The sequence below is a fragment of the Camellia sinensis genome, chromosome 10 (genome assembly GCF_055761805.1).
Source record: "Camellia sinensis isolate YWXY chromosome 10, ASM5576180v1, whole genome shotgun sequence".
In the NCBI taxonomy this organism is placed as follows: Eukaryota; Viridiplantae; Streptophyta; class Magnoliopsida; order Ericales; family Theaceae; genus Camellia; species Camellia sinensis.
Genome location: NC_138970.1, coordinates 82,920,816 through 82,941,867, shown reverse-complemented (window position 1 = coordinate 82,941,867; position 21,052 = coordinate 82,920,816). Strand labels below are relative to the sequence as shown.

The following is a 21,052-nucleotide window of genomic DNA, read 5'->3' as shown; positions in this document are numbered from 1 at the left end:
TTGTTTGGTGCAGCTTATGGAGATGCTTATAGTTTTGTTCTTTGTGAAATCTGTTCTAGAGTGTTGGGTGCAGCATCTGATTACAACTTATGAGGCAGAAAAAACTAAAATAAGTTGAAGAAAAACTCATGATTGAGAAATAGGTGGAGATGTGCTTTTAATTTATGTTTTCTGATTATGAGCTTTTAGCTTGATAAAAGTTGCGCCAAACAAGCACATGGATTCTCTTTTTGGAAATGGAGCTGGTGGCGTTTCACAAACCCCATTGACATTGGGGTACTTAATGGTCCTACACCTATGAAACTGTGCAGTTTGATCCTTACATATAATTATTTGACATGTTTGTGTTTCTATGTATTTTTCTTGCTCTCAAGAGTTACAGGTGAAAGCAACAGAAGCTTTAACTAAACAGTAATCACCAAATCAAAGGCAAAGTTAGTAATACTCACATAAAGGCCTATCCAGTGCACAATTGCTGTTACTCCACAGGTTTGATCCAAATGAGATCTCTTGGTTTGCAGGGGACGAAGTCGTGGAGCAGTTCTCAAATCGACTACCTTCGAAGTGAGAGTCAAAAATAGAAATGAAACAACTGTTTTCTGCATTAACATTCCATTCCCTGGCAGCATTTGCAGAATCTGTTGTAGCAGCAACATCAGCCAGGGCCATGAGATTTCCAAAAGGAACATTTCCTATCCTGTCTGTATCCATGGAAAATTCACTGCAAATGCTGAATTCATCACCAGTTACTTGGGATTTCCCAGCAAAATCTGCCTCCCAATCATCAAAGTCCTTGTTCAAGTCAATGTAATTTGTTGAATCACAACATGCAACTGTTCCATGGGCTCGAGTTTCCTCTGCAAACCCGGTTGAAAATCTCTCTGCTACAATCAAATTTTCATGGCCTAGCTGATTTTCTTGCCTGTCTGCGTAGATCGGCTGCGGTTTTGGCAGAATGGGCTTCACTGGGGTTATTGGAACCCAAGAACTGTGAATCTGGTAATCTTTCACTTCCGGAATCATAGTCTCTCTTCTGAAATCCATTTCCGAGGCTGTGAAAAACAGGTTAGTACCCAATCTTCTCTTTCCCCAGTTTTTCAATTATTAGGCAAAAGATTCTCTTGAGGTGAGAATCCAAATAACAGACTTTTCCAGTGAACTTTCTTCCTTTACCAACCCCATCCTATGGAATTATTTTCCTAGAAAAAAAAAAAAAAAAAAGAAAGGAAGAAAAGAAATTAGAACCAAGATTGTGCTAAAACAAGATCAATCAAACCCATACCCTTCAGAATCCTGAAATTCAAACGAGAAAGAGCCCCTTTTAATTGACAGATCTCCTAAACAGACATACCCAGTTGCTCACGCGCATCAAAAGCATTGAAAATCCAATAAAAATTCCAGTAATTTGAGTAGGTTTTGAAATTTTGTTTTCTTGGATAGAGATTGCAGAAAACAAGCAAGAAAATCTCAATATCCTATTTCATTTATAACATATTTATATTTATATATATGAAAAATAATGAGAATAAGTATGAATTAGATAGACCTTGTAGGTCAGAATTACCAGAATCGTGGGTCATTGCCGGAGATCTGCAGGTTCTCTCACTGGACGGCAAAGAAAAACAGAAGTAGAGTCTTTTCCATAGAAGAGAGAGAAAGTAGGGAAAATAATAAACCAAATGGAAAGACCAGGGCTTTTTAGAGAGAGAGAGAGCTCCCGAACTGATAACTTCTTTTCCCGTAAATCCTTATACGTAATTTCAATTTTTATTTTAAATCCATATATAGTATAAAATTGTGTTTTAACTCATGCACGTGAGCTTTGCAATTTCTCTCCCGGAGTACGAGACGGTGAGACTCGCATATGCATAGAACGAACTCATTTGTATCTAAAAAAATTCCATAGTTGAAAAAATCTCGAAAAGTATATGAAATTAAATATATGTTTAATTGAGATGTGAATCACACTCAAGTAAATTTATTTTATATATTTTATTAGGAATGATTTGTGTCTAATTGAAAATTTTAACTGAATCAAACAGTTGAAACATAAAACTCTTACTAATATGAGTTTATGAAAAGATTCAACCAAGTTTTCATAAGCTCTGGTATTTAATGACTCTTGCCGGTAAGAGATCCCGATTGCTTAGAGCTTTCAACTAGAAACAAGTAAAATCTTATTTTATTTGCGTAGATATAGATTGTATTTGTATTTATGGTGAGATGTGACGAGAATTGTCATAAGAAATTAAATTATGCAAACATTTTTTATTTTTTTGGCACTTGATTCATAAATTCAATTTTAAATTTTCGTTGCCTCAAAGTTCATGCTCTAAAATACTGTCCATAAAGACAAGTTCTTGCAAAATGACCAAACTATCCTTTCATTTCCTTTGCTCCTTCCACACGTTGATTTTATCTCTCTCTCTCTCTCTCACTCTCTTTCTCTCTCTCTTATATCTCATATCTTAGTCTCTCTCTTCTCAGACCTTTATATCTCCTCTCATCAAATCTCTCTTCACCTCTGTTGTAACAGTTGAATTTGGTAGACCCGCTCGAGCGGTCATTTGGTCGCTTGAGTGAAGATTCGCAGCTTTCAATAGTTTGTCATTTTCCAAGCGAGATCGCTCGAGCGGTGAAATGGTCGCTCAAGCGTAGATTTTATGCTTTTAGTATTTCCACCGTAACACTGCAAAACTTTTAAAACTTGTTGTTTTTTGCTCAAGCGATTCCCTTGAAATTATGTTGTTCGCTCAAGCGATGAAAAGTTCGCTCTAACAGTCTGTCGGGATAGCTAAGTTAAAAAGTCAACTTTTACTCATTTTCTTTCCACATTTATATATCCTTTCTCTCTTAAACACTATCTTTCGAAAACCCTAGCCTAGAAACAAAAAATTTCTCTAACTTTTAGCCAAGATTCACCTCAAATCTTTTAAGAAAGTGAAAGAGCAAGCCTAGATCAAGACTCTCACCGATTGTTTCGCGATTTTGTCGAAGTTTCACGGGAATTTTCATCTTTAGCTTCTCTTCTTGAGATAGAGGTGTCTTTAACTTGTTATATCTTTAATTTGAAACTTATATGTGGTAATTTTATTAGATACTCATTTTATATATATATATATATGTATTTTTTTTTTTTGTGTTAGCGAATGGATTGGACAAAAATGAGCAATGTTTCATGATTATGGAAGGATTGTGTATATTATTGAGGATTATTTGAGTCATTTTAGGAGAAATTGGGAATACACAAATTCACGCATCATATGCATTATTAAATCTCTTATAATACAATAATGGTGTGAGTAGTGGAAAGTTGAAAGTAGGTAAATAGTCTATGAGTTCGAGAAGTGAGTCGGGTTGGGTTTTGAGTTATGTATTGTAATTGGTACCTGTGCGGGGAGTCAAGGTGTCCAATTGCCCTGTCTGCACATATCGTCGGATGAATGTAGGAAAATATTTTTGGGTGTCTATGAGCCCGTCGTTTCTAGAGTTAGCAAATGTGGAAAAACATAGTTTAGGGTGTCTACGTCCGCCATTTCTTGAGTCAGCAAATGTGGAAGGGAAAAAGGTTTTTTTTTTTTTTGCTCCCATCGCCCTACCGTTTTTGGAGTCGGCAAAAGTGAGACTATTTTCAGTAAACAAAATCTATATCTATGTATGTATTTTGAATTACGGCTTTTACTTGGAATGTCATAGTATATTTACCGTCCATGTAAAATCTAAAAATGCTAATTGAACATTAATGTTGCTTATTTCATACTCATGCATAAATGTATCTATCTATATATATGTATATATATAACAAAATTTACCAAACGTTTGCATTGCATGATCATGTGTTTTTCAATTAACGTTATAACTTGAAAAATACATTACCTACAGAGCTTTTGCTCACCCCAAACTAACCAAATTTCAGGAAATGAAGACGAAGTCCCTTGTAAGTGACTGTTTTGAGAAGAAAACTTTTGGGATGTGAAAGCTTTTGTTTGAAATCATATTATGTGTATGCCTGAGACAGTTTTGGTGACTATATGTAAATTTGTATTTTGGTGTAACAACGGACAAAGTTGAGGGAAGTTGGCTTATAATTGATTTTGTTGTACCATTTTTTACTTGTTGAACTATTTTATTTTATTTATGAATGTAATAAGGCAATATTGTTAAGCTTGGAAATAGTTCAAAGGGAAGGAATGTTGTCAATGTTATATCATTACTATTTTGTCTTGTTCTCGTTGTCAATCGTATATTGGGAATGCCTGGATGAACGGGATCATGGTGGTTCATTGCCAAGGTGTTACAAATTGGTATTAGAGCTAACCAGGTTTGAATACCTGGAGCTCGTGGAAAGCAACTTTATCGCATATGGCTATCATGTTAGCAAGGGGCGTTAGTTTGCTTTGTGTTTTATCTGTTTGTGTGATTATATGGCCATTGAGTTAACCTCTTGGGATATGACTTGTGTCTATTGCAGTAATCGAAATTGTCACGACCCAAACCCGGCCCTATGGGTTTAGCACCGTAACCGGCCAGTAATCCGAGATTACCGAAGGCCTGCAGAACAGTAATACAGTAAAACAGAGTACAGGGCCTGGCGGAAGCCAATACAGTAAATAAATAGTGTCCATTGAGCTGTGACAGTCTGTATGCAAAAAGGCTTTTCACACATTTATACATAAACAGTACAGAACAGTATACACAATATTCACATCCATTCAACTAGGGACTCAACCCTACAGAACAGTACAGAAACATTCCGTCTGTACAAAACAGTACGGTCTATACAAAACAGTAAAACAGTACAGAAGGGGGGGGGGAAAAATTCTAAAACACCCCTAAGCCTTAACAGTAGGCTCGGAACCTCGCAGTGAGGCACAAAGGCTGGCTTGACAAAACTGGAGTTACCCTGACGCTCCTAGCTCCGTTCTGGTGCCTGTACACCTACATATATATATGAGCAGTGAGCTAAAGCCCAGTGAATAACATAAAGCGTAAAGGGGTTTAGAATGAATGTCCTTACAGTAATGGAAACAGTTCATTTCAATCAGTAATTCAGTTGCTCAGTACAGTAAACAGTCATATGTGGTACATCCATTAGCATAACAGTAACAGTAGGTCTTAAAAGACCGAGCAGTAATGATGGCCATCAGTCAGTAAACAGTAGTGGTTCCACAAGGAAACCGACAGAGATTTCTGTCACAGTAACAGTAAACAGTAGGTGCTAAGGATGCCACAATACAATTCAGAATATAGGACATACATTCATTCAGTTAACAGTAATCAATTCAGAAAACAGTACAGTTCAGTTGTTCAGAAGATAATCATTTGTGAACATATCTTTACACAATCGTTACTCACAGAGTTCTGGGCTACAGTATGCTAGAGCGTGTCTCCCCAGTTGCCAACCCTACACAGTTCACAGGTTGAACACACTAAGCTACACAGTTGGGAAATCTCATAACTTAATCCCTAATTTGCCTTGGTGTGTTCTACAATGATATCCTCATCAAGGTGCCTTAAACTAGGCCTAAGAATGCCTAGGATGGGATGAGGATGCAAAAATACACTTAGAAAACATTTCGCAAAGTTTGCTGAAAATAGGAGCCTCGCTCGAGCGAGACTTTCTACGCTCGAGCGTAAGTCCAAAATCAAAGGCTTCGCTCGAGCGAGGAAACCTTCGCTCGAGCGGTCTGCAAAACAGTAAAAGTACTGGATGCTGAAATTTTACGCGCGATGGTCGCTCGATGGTCGCTCGAGCGGAGCCCTGGACAAAGGTGCTCGCTCGAGCGGGGAATCCTTCGCTCGAGCGAGGAAGCCAAATCTGGAATTTCCTGATTTGCCTCCCAAGCTCAAACCAAGCATTCAACCACTCCAAACTCGACCTCTTGGGCCCAAATTCTGGAAAACATCATTAAATTCAATGTATAACAAGTTTCAAAGCTCAATTTATGAATTCAAGCCCCAAAGGTGAGTCAATTAAAGCCTCATCAAACCCATTTTCAAAAATATGAAGAACATGCAAACATGCATGGATTTAGACCAAATTAAAACTTCAAAGCTTGTTCAAATGAGCTCATTTCTTTTCAAATCAGTTGGAAACATGGTCTATAACAACAATATGAGCATGCATGTAACCATTTACCATGAATTCAACCCAAAACTCATTAATTCAACCATGCATGCAAGAAATGAGCTTCAATTCACCATTAATGACCCAAATCATGACTTAGCTCTACAAATTAACATGAATCATGCAAGATTGAACTCAAGAACAGCCACAAGAAGATGAATGTCCTACCTTAGTCTTGTATTCAAGGTTTAGGAGCTCAAAGTAGCACTCAACACTTCAATTCCAAGCAAGATCAAGCAAATTTTCAAGGTAGAACTCAATTTCTCTCCCTCTCCCTCTCTTGGTCGGTTAAGGACAAGAAAATGGCTGAGCAAATGTGTTTTGATTCAAGTATAAGGCTCAAGTGTGTGTATATGAGATAGTGGCAAAATGGTAAATAAGTCCAACTCTTTAATTAGCTTAATTTAATCTAATTTAATCATACCTAATCAATTTTCAGATAAATATACCATAAAATCACATTAATTATGAGGGTCACGGAACATCAATCGGTTTCTAATTCGGCCGCCGATAAGGCCTTCAATTAGCAGTTTAAACATATAAACATGAACAGATAATCAGACATTCAAACAGATAGAATGCAATTAACTAACATATACTCAGTCAATTCAGTTTCCAATTTCAGTCAGTCAGTTCAGTACTTTACTCAGTTCAATTATCAGTCAGTTATCAGTTCCGTTTAGCAGTAATCGGTAATTATCGGTAATCAATCAGTCCTTAATCAGTAAACAGTATGAGGGTTGTTACAGTCTCCCCTCCTTATAAAGAGTTTAGTCCCCTAAACTCGAGTTACCTTCATTCTGGAAGAAAACAGGATTCAGTGGAAACAGTTCAGGATATCGTTTAGCCATGTCATCTTCCCTTTCCCAAGTGGCATACACGCCATCATGGTTCTGCCAGTCAACTTTCACTAACGGGATCTCTTTGTTCCTCAGTTTCTTGATCCGTCTGTTTACAATCTGTATAGGCCGTTCCTCGTATGTGTAGTCATCACTCAACACTACGTGGGTAGGCTCTATTACATGGAAGGGATCCCGAAGATAGTCTCTTAACATAGAAATGTGGAAAACATTATGCATGTGTTCCATTTCAGGAGGGAGCGCAACTTGATACGCCACCGGATTGATTTTCTCAATGATCTCATATGGTCCGACGTATCTTGGCGCTAACTTGCCTTTGACTCCAAAACGAGTCTGGCCCTTCATTGGTGTCACTTTCACAAAAACGTGATCACCCACTTCATACTCTCTGTCCCGTCTTCTGACATCTGCATAACTTTTCTGTCTACTCTGTGCAGTTTTCAATCTTTGCTGTATCAGTTTCACTTTTTCAGTTGTTTCATATACAATCTCGGGCCCAAGCAAAGGCCCATCTCCAACTTCTGCCCAGCAAATTGGAGATCTACATTTTCTGCCATACAATGCCTCAAAAGGCGCCATACCAATACTCGAATGGTAGCTGTTGTTGTAGGCGAATTCAGCTAAGGGCAAGTGACTTTCCCAGTTTCCCTGAAAATCAAGGACACACATTCTCAGTAAATCCTCCAGAGTTTGGATGGTCCTTTCTGATTGGCCATCTGTCTGAGGATGATAGGCACTACTCAGTCTCAGTTCAGTACCCAGTGCAGTTTGTAGGCTTTGCCAAAACCTCGATGTAAACTTCGAATCCCTGTCAGAAACAATAGACACAGGCACTCCATGCAGTCTTACAATTTCATCAATATAGATAACAGCCAATTTGTCCGCATTATAGATTGTCTTGACAGGTAAGAAGTGAGCAGATTTGGTTAGTCTATCAACAATAACCCAAATTGAATCCATACCTTTTCTGGAGCGAGGTAATCCAACGATAAAATCCATCGTGATATGCTCCCATTTCCACTCTGGTATGGGTAGGGGTTGCAATAGTCCGGCAGGTCGTTGATGTTCAGCTTTGACCTGTTGGCAATGGAGACATTTGGATACAAAATCAGCAATCTCTTTCTTCATTCCCGGCCACCAGAAATTCTGTTTCAGATCTTGGTACATTTTCGTATTCCCCGGATGGATAGACAATTTCGAATTGTGGCCTTCTTGCAGAACTCTTCTTTTCAGTTCAGTATCATTTGGTACACACAGTCTTTCTTGAAATTTCAGTACATTATTCTCAAATTTGAATCCCGGTCTCGGTTTAGATTCTCTTTCTTCGATGATCTTCTTTAAGAAGTCATCCAGTTGCTGCTTCTCTTTAATTTCCTCAATCAGTGCCGGTTGAGCAGAAATAGCAGCTAAGGTTCCACCTTGTTCCCGTAAAACAATTTCAATTTCAGATTTTTCAAGGTCACAAAGCAACTCTTTCTGTCCTGTAAGCAAACATGCTAAGTTTCCAATCGATTTCCGGCTCAATGCATCGGCAACGGTATTGGCTTTTCCTGGGTGGTACAAGATCTGTAGGTCGTAATCCTTTATCAGTTCTAGCCATCTCCGCTGTCTCATATTCAGTTCTTTCTGTGTGAAGAAATACTTTAAACTCTTGTGGTCGGTGTATACTTCACATGTCACCCCGTACAGATAGTGACGCCAGATTTTCAGTGCAAATACTACTGCAGCAAGTTCCAGATCATGGGTCGGGTAATTCTTTTCATGTGGTCTCAGTTGTCGGGAAGCATAAGCTATAACCTTCCCATTCTGCATTAAAACACATCCCAAACCCTTATGAGAAGCATCACTAAATACAGTATAACCATCCGTACCTGAGGGTAAAGTCAAAACTGGTGCAGTCACAAGTCGAGTTTTCAACTCCTGGAAAGCGGATTCTCTTTGGTCGGTCCAGTCAAATGATGTCCCCTTTTGAGTTAACTGAGTCAATGGTAGGGCAATTTTGGAGAAATCTTTGACAAATCTTCTGTAATATCCAGCCAATCCCAAAAAGCTTCGGACTTCAGTCACATTTGTTGGTCTAGGCCAGTTCACCACAGCTTCAATTTTCTGCGGATCAACAGAAATTCCATCTTTGCTAACGACATGCCCCAAAAACATAACATGGTCAAGCCAAAATTCACATTTAGACAGTTTAGCATACAATTTCTGTTCTCTTAAGGTTTGCAGGGCAAGTCTCAGATGATGTTCATGTTGTTCTATACTTTTGGAGTAAATCAATATGTCATCGATAAATACAACAATAAAGTCATCAAGGTACGGTTTAAAAATTCTGTTCATGAGGTCCATAAAAGCGGCTGGTGCATTCGTGACTCCGAATGGCATAACCAAAAATTCATAGTGTCCATACCTTGTTCTAAAAGCAGTTTTATCAATGTCTCCTGGTTTAACCTTCAGTTGATGATACCCCGATCTGAGATCAATCTTAGAAAACACTTGCGCACCCTGTAACTGATCAAATAAATCATCAATGCGTGGCAAAGGGTATTTATTCTTTACAGTTACCTTATTCAGTTCACGGTAGTCAATGCACAGTCTCAGCGAGCCATCTTTCTTCTTGACAAACAAAACAGGAGCACCCCATGGTGAAGTGCTAGGTCTGATAAACTTTTTGTCTAACAGTTCTTGCAGTTGCACTTTCAGTTCTTTCAGTTCAGTTGGAGCCATTCTGTAAGGAGCTTTAGAAACTGGTTGTGTTCCGGGAATCACATCAACGGTAAATTCAATCTCCCTATCAGTCAAATCTCCTGGAAGATTATCTGGAAAAACATCTGGAAATTCCCTGACTATAGGAATACAATTCACATCAGTTTTAACACTATCATCAGTAGACACAGTCAGTACAGAACACAGATATCCTTTACACCCCTTTCTAATTAATTTAACAGCTTTCACTGACGAAATCAAATACGGAGGAGGTACTACTCCACTCCCATTAAACACAAATTCAGGCAAACCAGGTGGACGGAAAACGACTTGCTTGGTCACACAGTCAATAGTGGCATGATATTTTTGTAACCAATCCATCCCCAGTATTACGTCAAAATGATCAATGTTCAATGGCAGTAAATCAATAAACAGATGCATATCCCCAACAATAATTTCACATGCGGGGTACATATAAGCACATGTCATAGATCCCCCTACGGGTGATGATACGGCTAGCAGATAGTTCATGGGTTCTAAGGGTCTATCCAATTTCCGTGAAAAGGCATGCGACACATATGAATGCGTAGACCCCGAATCAATCAGTACATATGCATTTTGAGTACAGATAGAGAGAATACCTGACACAACGGTCTCGGTATTCTGCACATCTCCCGGTACTAGTGCGAACACTCGGCCTTGCCTCATAGGCTCTTTCCCGGTAGTTTTAGGGTTAGGCTTTGGTGGAGCATTTGACACTGCTGCGCTTGGTGTAGCTTTACCACTGGCTTGTGGAGCAGAGGGGCAGTCTTTAACCATGTGGCCCACCTTGCCACACCTGTAACAGGCTCCAGATATTCTGTAGCAGACTCCCTTGTGCTTCTTGCCACACTCAGGACAGGGTGGTATGAATCCACTCCCTTGACTGAGGCTAGTTGTTGTCCCCGTATTCTGTTTCTTGTTGGCTGGGTTGTGCTTGCCTTTCTTAAATTTGAAACCCTGCCTTTTACCATGCCATTCAGTTGTTGGTGTCTCAGATTGTTTCACTGCCGCAATGTTTGACTCGGCCATCAATGCCCGGTCGAGAACACCCACAAAAGTTGGTAGTTTCAAAACATTTATCCGGTCAAGTATTGCCACATTAAGGCCACCTTCAAATTTTCTGGCCTTCTTATACTCAGTATCCACCATATGCGGTGCATAACGGGCAAGTTCAGTAAATTTTGTTTCATATTCGGCAACGGACATTGTGCCCTGCTTCAGTTGTTCAAACTCAGTTACTTTCCTATCCCTAACACACTGAGGGAAGTACTTTTCAAAGAAGGACTCCTTGAACTGAGCCCAAGTCATAACAATGTTTGTTTCACGGATTAACATCCACCACCTTCTAGCCTCTTCTTGTAGGGTGAAGGTAGCTAACAGTACTTTGTTCGCTTCTGAGCACGGAAACACTTCAAATAATTTCTCTGTTTCCAGAACCCAAGCTTCAGCTTTTAGCGGTTCAAGGCCTCCCTGAAAGGATGGCGGTTTCATTTTGCTGAACTTCTGGGTAAGAGCAATAATATCCCCATCATCCGCATTCGCATTAGGTTCCGGCTGTACCGGAGGAGGAGGAGGTGGGGGCTGTTGGTTCTGTTGTTGTTCAAGTCTAGCAGTTATCAGTTCTATCATTCTTTCCATTCTTTCCATTCTTGCCTCAGTAGATGAGGACTCAGGTTCATTTGCATTGTCCATTTCACTATAAGCAGTTATAACAGTTTTAAACATAAGCAGTCATTTGCTTACCAGTTTAACACATTAGCAGATATTCAGTCATAACGTAATCACACACTTGACATGCTCATGAGATGCCCTAATCACTTTCTAGGACACCCTATAGCTCATTTGGACACGTGTGTGCGGTATAACTCGTGGTTAAGTATCGCTCTGATACCACTCTGTCACGACCCAAACCCGGCCCTATGGGTTTAGCACCGTAACCGGCCAGTAATCCGAGATTACCGAAGGCCTGCAGAACAGTAATACAGTAAAACAGAGTACAGGGCCTGGCGGAAGCCAATACAGTAAATAAATAGTGTCCATTGAGCTGTGACAGTCTGTATGCAAAAAGGCTTTTCACACATTTATACATAAACAGTACAGAACAGTATACACAATATTCACATCCATTCAACTAGGGACTCAACCCTACAGAACAGTACAGAAACATTCCGTCTGTACAAAACAGTACGGTCTATACAAAACAGTAAAACAGTACAGAAGGGGGGGGGGGAAAAATTCTAAAACACCCCTAAGCCTTAACAGTAGGCTCGGAACCTCGCAGTGAGGCACAAAGGCTGGCTTGACAAAACTGGAGTTACCCTGACGCTCCTAGCTCCGTTCTGGTGCCTGTACACCTACATATATATATGAGCAGTGAGCTAAAGCCCAGTGAATAACATAAAGCGTAAAGGGGTTTAGAATGAATGTCCTTACAGTAATGGAAACAGTTCATTTCAATCAGTAATTCAGTTGCTCAGTACAGTAAACAGTCATATGTGGTACATCCATTAGCATAACAGTAACAGTAGGTCTTAAAAGACCGAGCAGTAATGATGGCCATCAGTCAGTAAACAGTAGTGGTTCCACAAGGAAACCGACAGAGATTTCTGTCACAGTAACAGTAAACAGTAGGTGCTAAGGATGCCACAATACAATTCAGAATATAGGACATACATTCATTCAGTTAACAGTAATCAATTCAGAAAACAGTACAGTTCAGTTGTTCAGAAGATAATCATTTGTGAACATATCTTTACACAATCGTTACTCACAGAGTTCTGGGCTACAGTATGCTAGAGCGTGTCTCCCCAGTTGCCAACCCTACACAGTTCACAGGTTGAACACACTAAGCTACACAGTTGGGAAATCTCATAACTTAATCCCTAATTTGCCTTGGTGTGTTCTACAATGATATCCTCATCAAGGTGCCTTAAACTAGGCCTAAGAATGCCTAGGATGGGATGAGGATGCAAAAATACACTTAGAAAACATTTCGCAAAGTTTGCTGAAAATAGGAGCCTCGCTCGAGCGAGACTTTCTACGCTCGAGCGTAAGTCCAAAATCAAAGGCTTCGCTCGAGCGAGGAAACCTTCGCTCGAGCGGTCTGCAAAACAGTAAAAGTACTGGATGCTGAAATTTTACGCGCGATGGTCGCTCGATGGTCGCTCGAGCGGAGCCCTGGACAAAGGTGCTCGCTCGAGCGGGGAATCCTTCGCTCGAGCGAGGAAGCCAAATCTGGAATTTCCTGATTTGCCTCCCAAGCTCAAACCAAGCATTCAACCACTCCAAACTCGACCTCTTGGGCCCAAATTCTGGAAAACATCATTAAATTCAATGTATAACAAGTTTCAAAGCTCAATTTATGAATTCAAGCCCCAAAGGTGAGTCAATTAAAGCCTCATCAAACCCATTTTCAAAAATATGAAGAACATGCAAACATGCATGGATTTAGACCAAATTAAAACTTCAAAGCTTGTTCAAATGAGCTCATTTCTTTTCAAATCAGTTGGAAACATGGTCTATAACAACAATATGAGCATGCATGTAACCATTTACCATGAATTCAACCCAAAACTCATTAATTCAACCATGCATGCAAGAAATGAGCTTCAATTCACCATTAATGACCCAAATCATGACTTAGCTCTACAAATTAACATGAATCATGCAAGATTGAACTCAAGAACAGCCACAAGAAGATGAATGTCCTACCTTAGTCTTGTATTCAAGGTTTAGGAGCTCAAAGTAGCACTCAACACTTCAATTCCAAGCAAGATTAAGCAAATTTTCAAGGTAGAACTCAATTTCTCTCCCTCTCCCTCTCTTGGTCGGTTAAGGACAAGAAAATGGCTGAGCAAATGTGTTTTGATTCAAGTATAAGGCTCAAGTGTGTGTATATGAGATAGTGGCAAAATGGTAAATAAGTCAAACTCTTTAATTAGCTTAATTTAATCTAATTTAATCATACCTAATCAATTTTCAGATAAATATACCATAAAATCACATTAATTATGAGGGTCACGGAACATCAATCGGTTTCTAATTCGGCCGCCGATAAGGCCTTCAATTAGCAGTTTAAACATATAAACATGAACAGATAATCAGACATTCAAACAGATAGAATGCAATTAACTAACATATACTCAGTCAATTCAGTTTCCAATTTCAGTCAGTCAGTTCAGTACTTTACTCAGTTCAATTATCAGTCAGTTATCAGTTCCGTTTAGCAGTAATCGGTAATTATCGGTAATCAATCAGTCCTTAATCAGTAAACAGTATGAGGGTTGTTACAGAAATCATTTTGGAAATGCACCTGATCAATACTTTTTTTACTAGGTCTTCAAGTGCCACGGGACTACTCGACATCTTAAGAGAGTAACCCGTGTGTGCTCTATGTGTTTATATGACTATGTGGTGTGCTTTATGTAACATAGACATATGTATAGGTGTATCTAACTCGTGTGACGTGTGAGTTGACATATAATGTATGGATTGAGTTAAATCTTTTCTCCATACCTCTATATAGGATGTTTGGATGTGATAGAGGTCATGGCAGGCCACACAGAGGTAGTGGGGATATGTCGGCTTAACAAGATTTATCTCTCTAAGAAGAAGGGTAAGGGTAAAGTGATGTGTGGTTATTCTCCTGGCCCAGGATGCAATGGAGGCATTAGACTGGGAAATGGTGGTAGTTCTCCCTGAGTCTATGGAAATACTCTGAGCCAAGCAAGCGGCGAGGACAATTGAAGGGGAAACTCGAGTCTCTTTCTTGAAAAAGAAATTTTTTTGTTCAAACGTCGCTAAATTTAGTGGAAAACCCAACCTAATGAAGGTAGACGAATAGTTGGAGTAGATTAGTAAGTCATTTGAGATCTTAGACATCCGTGATAGAATTTCAAGTGGCATTGGTGGCTTATCAATTAAAAGGGGAGGTTGGTCAATGGTGGAAATCTGTTAAACACAAAGTAGAGCATACTTGGGAGGCCTTTACCCACACCTTCCAAAAGAAGTTCTTACCTCCCATGGCTAAGGGAAGGTCGATGAAGCAGTTATAAGAACTTAGACATTTGAACACCCTAGTGTAGGAATTTGAGGTCATTTTTACTAGTTTAGCACGTTTTACGCCTAAGCTCATGGTGACAGAGAAGCGTCGGTGTCTGAAATTTGAGAAAAGACTAAGGCCCAAAATTTTGATGAAGGTGATAGGTAGAGGTCGCAGCTCATGTAGAGATTATGTTAGAAGCTGCGGAAGTTAGGCAGAGGCATAAGATGTCGAGTTACTCAAAATCCAAGAGTGATACTGGATCTTCTAAGAAATTTAGGGGTTCTTCTTCCTTCCTTCCAATCTATGCCCCAACAAGCTAAGTCATCGGGGTTTGTTTTTGTGAGAAGTTCTGGAAGCACAAGCCCTACCTATGTTATTTGTTTCAAATATAGCCAGCAATGCCACAAAAGCGTAAACAAAATCCTAGTCATCAACAACAAATTTGTTCTCAAAGCCAAGCCCAAGGAATGGGGCCAGTTGCCTGCATGTTACTATTGTGGGCAATCAGTGCATATGAAGAGGTTTTGTCCACAGCTAGTCGGGACGGGGAGTGCTTTTAGATCTTGAAATTCTAGGAGTTATAAGGCAGGCCAAGGTCAGAGGTAGAATTGCCAATCGGTTTAGTCTGGGCAGATACCAAGGGCAGTATAAGGGGCCACATTAGCACGGTTAACATAACCGACCAACGTTTTGAGAGGTGATCGGGGTGAACAGAGGCTCCAAGGGCAAGTTTATGCAGTCACTGCTTCTGAACAATCATCTGGACCATCAGTGATGAGAGCTACCTATCTTATCTAAAACACTTAGGCCAACATATTGATAAACACTAGAGCATCTCATTTATTTATTGCATCTGCATTTGCATCCATATTGGGTTTAAAAGTAGAACAACTAAAGTCTTCACTCATGGTTGAGTCACTAATCGGGGTCAAGCCATCTTAAATTAGGGGTGTCGTGGGTATGTAATTGAGGTAGCTGAACATCAACTCCTTTTTAATTTAGTGCTATTAGAGATGTTGGGTTTTGATGTCATTCTTGGTATGGACTGGTTGTCTTCTTATCGTGTCGTTATAGATTGCTACCATGGAAGGGTTACGGTGTGTACCACTGCTGGGGACTTTTTTTTTAGGAGATAGAGCCGATGGAGGGTTGCCATTGTTGTATGACTCACGAAGTCGAGGCAAACTTAGTTTTCTTCTTGCAATTATTGTCGATAATGAGGGTAGTACAGTTCGGGGGATATTTCCTAAGGTGGTTTGTGAGTATTTAAATGTTTTTCTTGAGGATCTCACCGAGTTACCACCTCATCGTGAGGTAGGATTCTTTAGATCTAGTGCCTGGTACGACATTCATCTCCATGTTGCCGTATAGATTTGCTCCAACAAAACTACTTGTTCTAAAGGAGCAATTGTAAGAATTGTTAGATAAGGGATTCATCCTTAGTACCTCGTCATGGGGAGCACTGACTCTCTTTGTCAAGAAGAAAGATGGTTCTTTGTGGTTACGCATCGACTATCGTAAGTAAATATTCACAATAAAAAAAACAAATATCCCTTGCCTCGGATAGACGATCTTTTTGACCAACTTAAGGGTTCTCGCTGTTTCTCAAAGACAGATCTAAGATCAAGTTATCACTAGTTACGAGTGAAGGAGAAGGATATTCTTAAGGCGACCTTTTGTACATGATATGGCTACTACGAATTCCTTGTGATGCCATTTGGTCTAACTAATGCTTCCTCAATTTTTATAGATTTAATGAATCGAGTTTTTCGAGATTATCTTAATAAGTTCGTGGTATTCTTTGTGGATAATGTCCTCATTTATTCGTCTTCTGAAGAGAAGCACGAGAAACATCTTCACATTGTTTTATAAAAGCTTTGGAAACACCGATTGTATGCTAAATTTGTAAAGTGAGTTTTGGCTTTCGGAAGTGAAGTTCTTGGGCCACGTCTCAAGAGAGGAAGTTACGGTAGATTTTTCAAAAATTAAAGCAATGTTGAAGTGGGAATAACCTAAGAACGTTTTTGAGATTCACAGCTTTTTGGGTCTTCACGGATACTATAGACGGTTTGTGAAAGATTTTTCCATCCTAGCGACACCATTAACCAAATTGACTAGAAAGGGGCTGAAATTAGTTTGGAATGAATCATGTGAGAAGTCTTTCTTAGAATTGAAGGCTAGATTGACCTGGACACCAATCGTAATTATCCCAGATATAGGGTTGGGTTATACAGTTTATTGCGATGCTTCTAGAGCGGGTTTGGGATATATTTTGATGCAAGAAGGTAAGGTCGTGGCGTATGGTTCACGTTAATTAAAAACTCATGAGAGAAACTATCTTACTCATGATCTTGAATTAGCCACTGTTATTTTTGCTTTAAAGTTTTGGAGACATTACTTTTATGAAGAGAAATTTGATATATTCTCAGACTATGAGAGTCTCAAGTATTTATTCTCCTAGAAAATTTGAATTTGCGCCAAAAAAAGTGGATGAAATACATGGAAGATTATGACTTTGAATTGCATTATTATCTTGGGAAGGCCAATGTGGTGGCCGATGCTTTGATTAGAAAGTTGATGAGTTCGGTTGCTAGTCTTGCCATAAGGGATGAGTTCGGTTGCTAGTCTTGCCATAAGGGAGTGGAAGACATTGGGTGACCTAAGTGAGTTTGATGTACAACTTGGTGAATCATCTAGTCAAGCTATTTTGTTTTCAGTTTTCGCTCAGCCAACACTAGTCACACGAATTTTAGAAGCACAGTAAAATGATTCGGAAGTAGAAGCAATTAGAGAGAAAATCATGCAAGGAAAAGAAGAAAAAGGGTTAAGGGTGCATTTTGACTCAAGTATTCGATATGTAGATAGCCCTTTCGTACCAAAATCTTGTAGAGATGACGTACTTTGAGAGTTTCATCACTCCCGTCTTGCGGTCTATCCCGGAAGTACAAAAATGTATCATGATTTGAGTCGTCAATTTTGGTGGAGGGGTATGAAGAGAGATGTAGCCTTATTTGTGTCTAAATGTCTAACTTGTCAATAAGTCAAAGCGAAGCATCAAAACCAATCGGGTTGTTACAACCTTTATTAGTAGCAAAATGGAAATGGAGCATATTATAATAGATTTTGTTTCGAGTCTCCCTAGAACTCAAAGGAGTAATGACGTGGTTTGGGTCATTGTAGACAGACTAAGTCGGCACATTTCCTTGCAATGTGTATAGGTGATTCAATTGATTATTTAGCAGAGCTGTATGTTAGGGAGATTATTCGGCTTCACGGGGTTCCAGTGAGCATTGGCTCCGATAGAGATCCTCGTTTCACCGCATGATTATGGCAAAGTTTATAAATCGTTATGGGGACTCAGTTGACCTTCAGTACTACATACCACCCTCAAATCGATGGTCAGTCTAAACACATAATTCAAATTTTGGAACGCATGTTAAGAGCGTATGTACTAGATTTCAAAGGGTTGTGGAAAAAATATTTGTTAGCTAAATTTGGCTACAACAATAGCTTTTAGGCTAGTATCTGGGATGACGCCTTTTGAAGCCTTATATGGGCGTCCATGTAGGTCACCGGTGTGTTGGGCTGAGATTGGAGATTCACTCATGCTTGGACCAAATTTGGTTCGTGAAAGCACATAAAAAGTAGCTATCATTTGGAAGAGGTTAATCATGGCAGAAAGCCAGCAAAAAAGCTATGCAGATTAAAGAAGACGACCATTGTTTTTTGAAGTAGGTGACCATGTGTTTTTGAAGATATCACTTAGAAAAGGTTTGATGAGATTTGGCCGGAGCGGGAAGCTATCACCTAGGTTCATCGGTCCTTTTGGTGTCATTGAACGAGTGGAAGAAGTTGCTTATTGCCTTGCCTTGCCTTGCCCACACAACTATCCAAGATATATGACATGTTTCACATCTCAATTGTTCGCAAGTATGAGCCCGACCCATCTTATGTCTTAGACTGGACGAACCTTGCAGTAGATGAAAATATTTCCTACGAGAAGAGACCAATGAAGATTCTAGACTCCTGAGAGCAAGTTTTGAGGAGTAAAACTATACCTCTAGTCAGAGTGTTATGGCATCATCATGGGGTAAAAGAAGCCACGTGGGAAAGAAAAGTCGAAGTTCGTGAGAAATACCCTAATTTGTTTAATGATGTATGATTTTGTTACTCTTTATTGTATTGACATTTTGTTGTGGTTAGTGGGACATATATAAGTCTTGTGTTGATGTTTTGTATTGTGATTATAAGTGACATGTGAATTTTGATACTTTGAGAATTTGAATCCATATATTGTGATGATGTTACGATGAATAGAGCTATTGTAAGAATAGTAATCATCTTCCTTGAGAATTGTTAGAGTTGTTTTGACAGAGATTATGGTAATTTTCGGGACGAAATTCTTTAAGAAGGGTAGGTTGTAACAATTTGGCAAACCGCTCGAGCAGTCATTTGGTCACTTGAGCAAAGATTTGCAGCTCTCAGTAGTTTGCCATTTCGCAACCGAGACGACTTAAGAAAGGTCGCTCGAGTGATCCTCGTGAAATTGTGCTGTTCGCTTAAGCGGTCTATTGGGACAGCTGATTTAAAAAGTCAACTTTTACTCATTTTCTTTCCACTTTTACATCTTCTCTCTCAAACACTATCTTTTGAAAACCCTAGTGAAGAAACATTAAATTTCTTGAACTTTTAGCCAAGATTCACACCAAATCTTTGAAGAAAGTTAAGGAGCAAGCCTAGATCAAGACTCTCACTAATTGTTTCGTGATTTTGTTGAAGTTTCACGTGGATTCTCATCTTTAGCTTCTCTTCTTGAGGTAAGGATGTCTTTAACTTGTTATATCCTTAATTTGAAACTCATATGCGGTAATTTCATTAGATACTCATGATATATATATATATATATATGCATATTATTTTGTGTTAGTGAATGGATTGGACAAAAATGAGCAATGTTTCATGATTATGGAAGGATTGTGTATATTATCAAGGATTATTGTTGTTTATGATGAATATTAGCTTCCATTTCATGAAAGGAAGGAAATCTCTAAATTTTATATGAAACCCTAGTTTTGGAAAATTTTCAATAAAACGGGGTTTTGCTTAATTGATTTCAAAAACATGAAATTGAAGGTAATTGCTTAACTTTGAGGTTGAAATGTATGATTTGAAATGTTTTTCTATATACACCTTGAATTGGTGATTGTTAAATGAGTAATCCCTATATTTGAATAGTGAAGTAGTGAATTGGATTCATTTTAGGAAAAATTGAGAATTTACAAATTCACACATCATATGCATTATTAAATTTCTCTTATGATACAATTATGTTATGAACAATGGAAAGTTGAAATGGGGTAAATAGTCTAAGAGTCCGGGTAGTGAGTCGGATTGGGTTTTGAGTTGTGTATTGTAATTAGTACCTGCGCGGGGAATCAAGGTGTCCAATTGCCCTATCTGCGAATATTGTCGAATGAATGTGGAAAAATGTATTTGGTTGTCCATGAGCGCGCCGTTTCTAGAGTTGGCAAATTAGCAAATGTATGACTATTTTCAGTATACAAAATCTATATCTATGTATGTATTTTGAATTGCGGCTCTTACTTGGAATATCATAGTATATTTACCGCCCATTAAAATCTGAAAATGCTAATTAAACCTTAATTTTGCTCATTTCATACTCATGTATAAATGTATCTTTACATACATACATATATATATATATATATATAACAAAATTTACCAAACGTTTGCATTGCATGATCATGTGTTTTTTAATTAATGTTATAACTTGTTAAATACATTACCTACAGAGCTTTTGCTCACCCCAAACTAACCAAATTTCAGGAAATGAAGATGAAGTCCCTTCTAAGTGACTGTTTTGAGAAGAAAACTTTTGGGATGTGAAAGCTTTTGTTTGAAATCATATTATGTGTATGCCTGAGACAGTTTTGGTAACTATATGTCGATTTGTATTTTGGTGTAACAACGGACAAAGTTGAGGGAAGTTGGCTTATAATTGATTTTGTTGTTCCATTTTTTACTTGTTGAACTATTTTATTTTATTTATGAATGTAATGAGACAATATTGTTAAGCTTAGAAATAGTTCAAAGGGAAGGAATGTTGTCAATGTTATATCATTACTATTTTGTCTTGTTCTTGTTGTCGATTGTATATTGGGAATGCCCGGATGAATAGGATCAGGGTGGTTCATTGTCAAGGTGTTACATTCACTTCTTTCGGCGTCACTATTCTTTCATCTACGATATTGGTTT

The 21,052-nt window shown here is 38.8% G+C and overlaps 1 protein-coding gene and 1 long non-coding RNA gene across 7 annotated transcripts in view; one reads left to right on the top strand and one right to left on the bottom strand.

Annotated features, from left to right (window-relative positions):
- LOC114281295 (DNA glycosylase/AP lyase ROS1) overlaps positions 1 to 1,852 on the bottom strand; it is a 13,679-nt gene extending 11,827 nt beyond the window's left edge. For both annotated transcript variants that reach the window (XM_028223741.2, XM_082891754.1), the window contains exons 1-2: positions 1,565 to 1,852; positions 450 to 1,052 (exon numbers count right to left, since the gene is read on the bottom strand). In XM_028223741.2, the coding sequence (XP_028079542.2) occupies positions 450 to 1,052; positions 1,565 to 1,580 (619 nt within the window). In that variant the 5' untranslated portion in view covers positions 1,581 to 1,852. The remainder of the gene's footprint in view (positions 1 to 449; positions 1,053 to 1,564) is intronic.
- The window catches only part of LOC114281297 (uncharacterized), a 21,616-nt gene extending 564 nt beyond the window's left edge, over positions 1 to 21,052 (top strand). The window contains exons 3-5 of one of the 5 annotated variants that reach the window (XR_014342275.1): positions 60 to 434; positions 522 to 1,065; positions 20,624 to 21,052. This is a non-coding gene — a long non-coding RNA (uncharacterized LOC114281297). Of the gene's footprint in view, positions 1 to 59; positions 435 to 521; positions 1,239 to 3,916; positions 4,122 to 20,623 lie in introns of those variants that run through there. The other 4 variants (XR_014342274.1, XR_014342277.1, XR_014342276.1 and 1 more) reach the window with 4 other exon arrangements.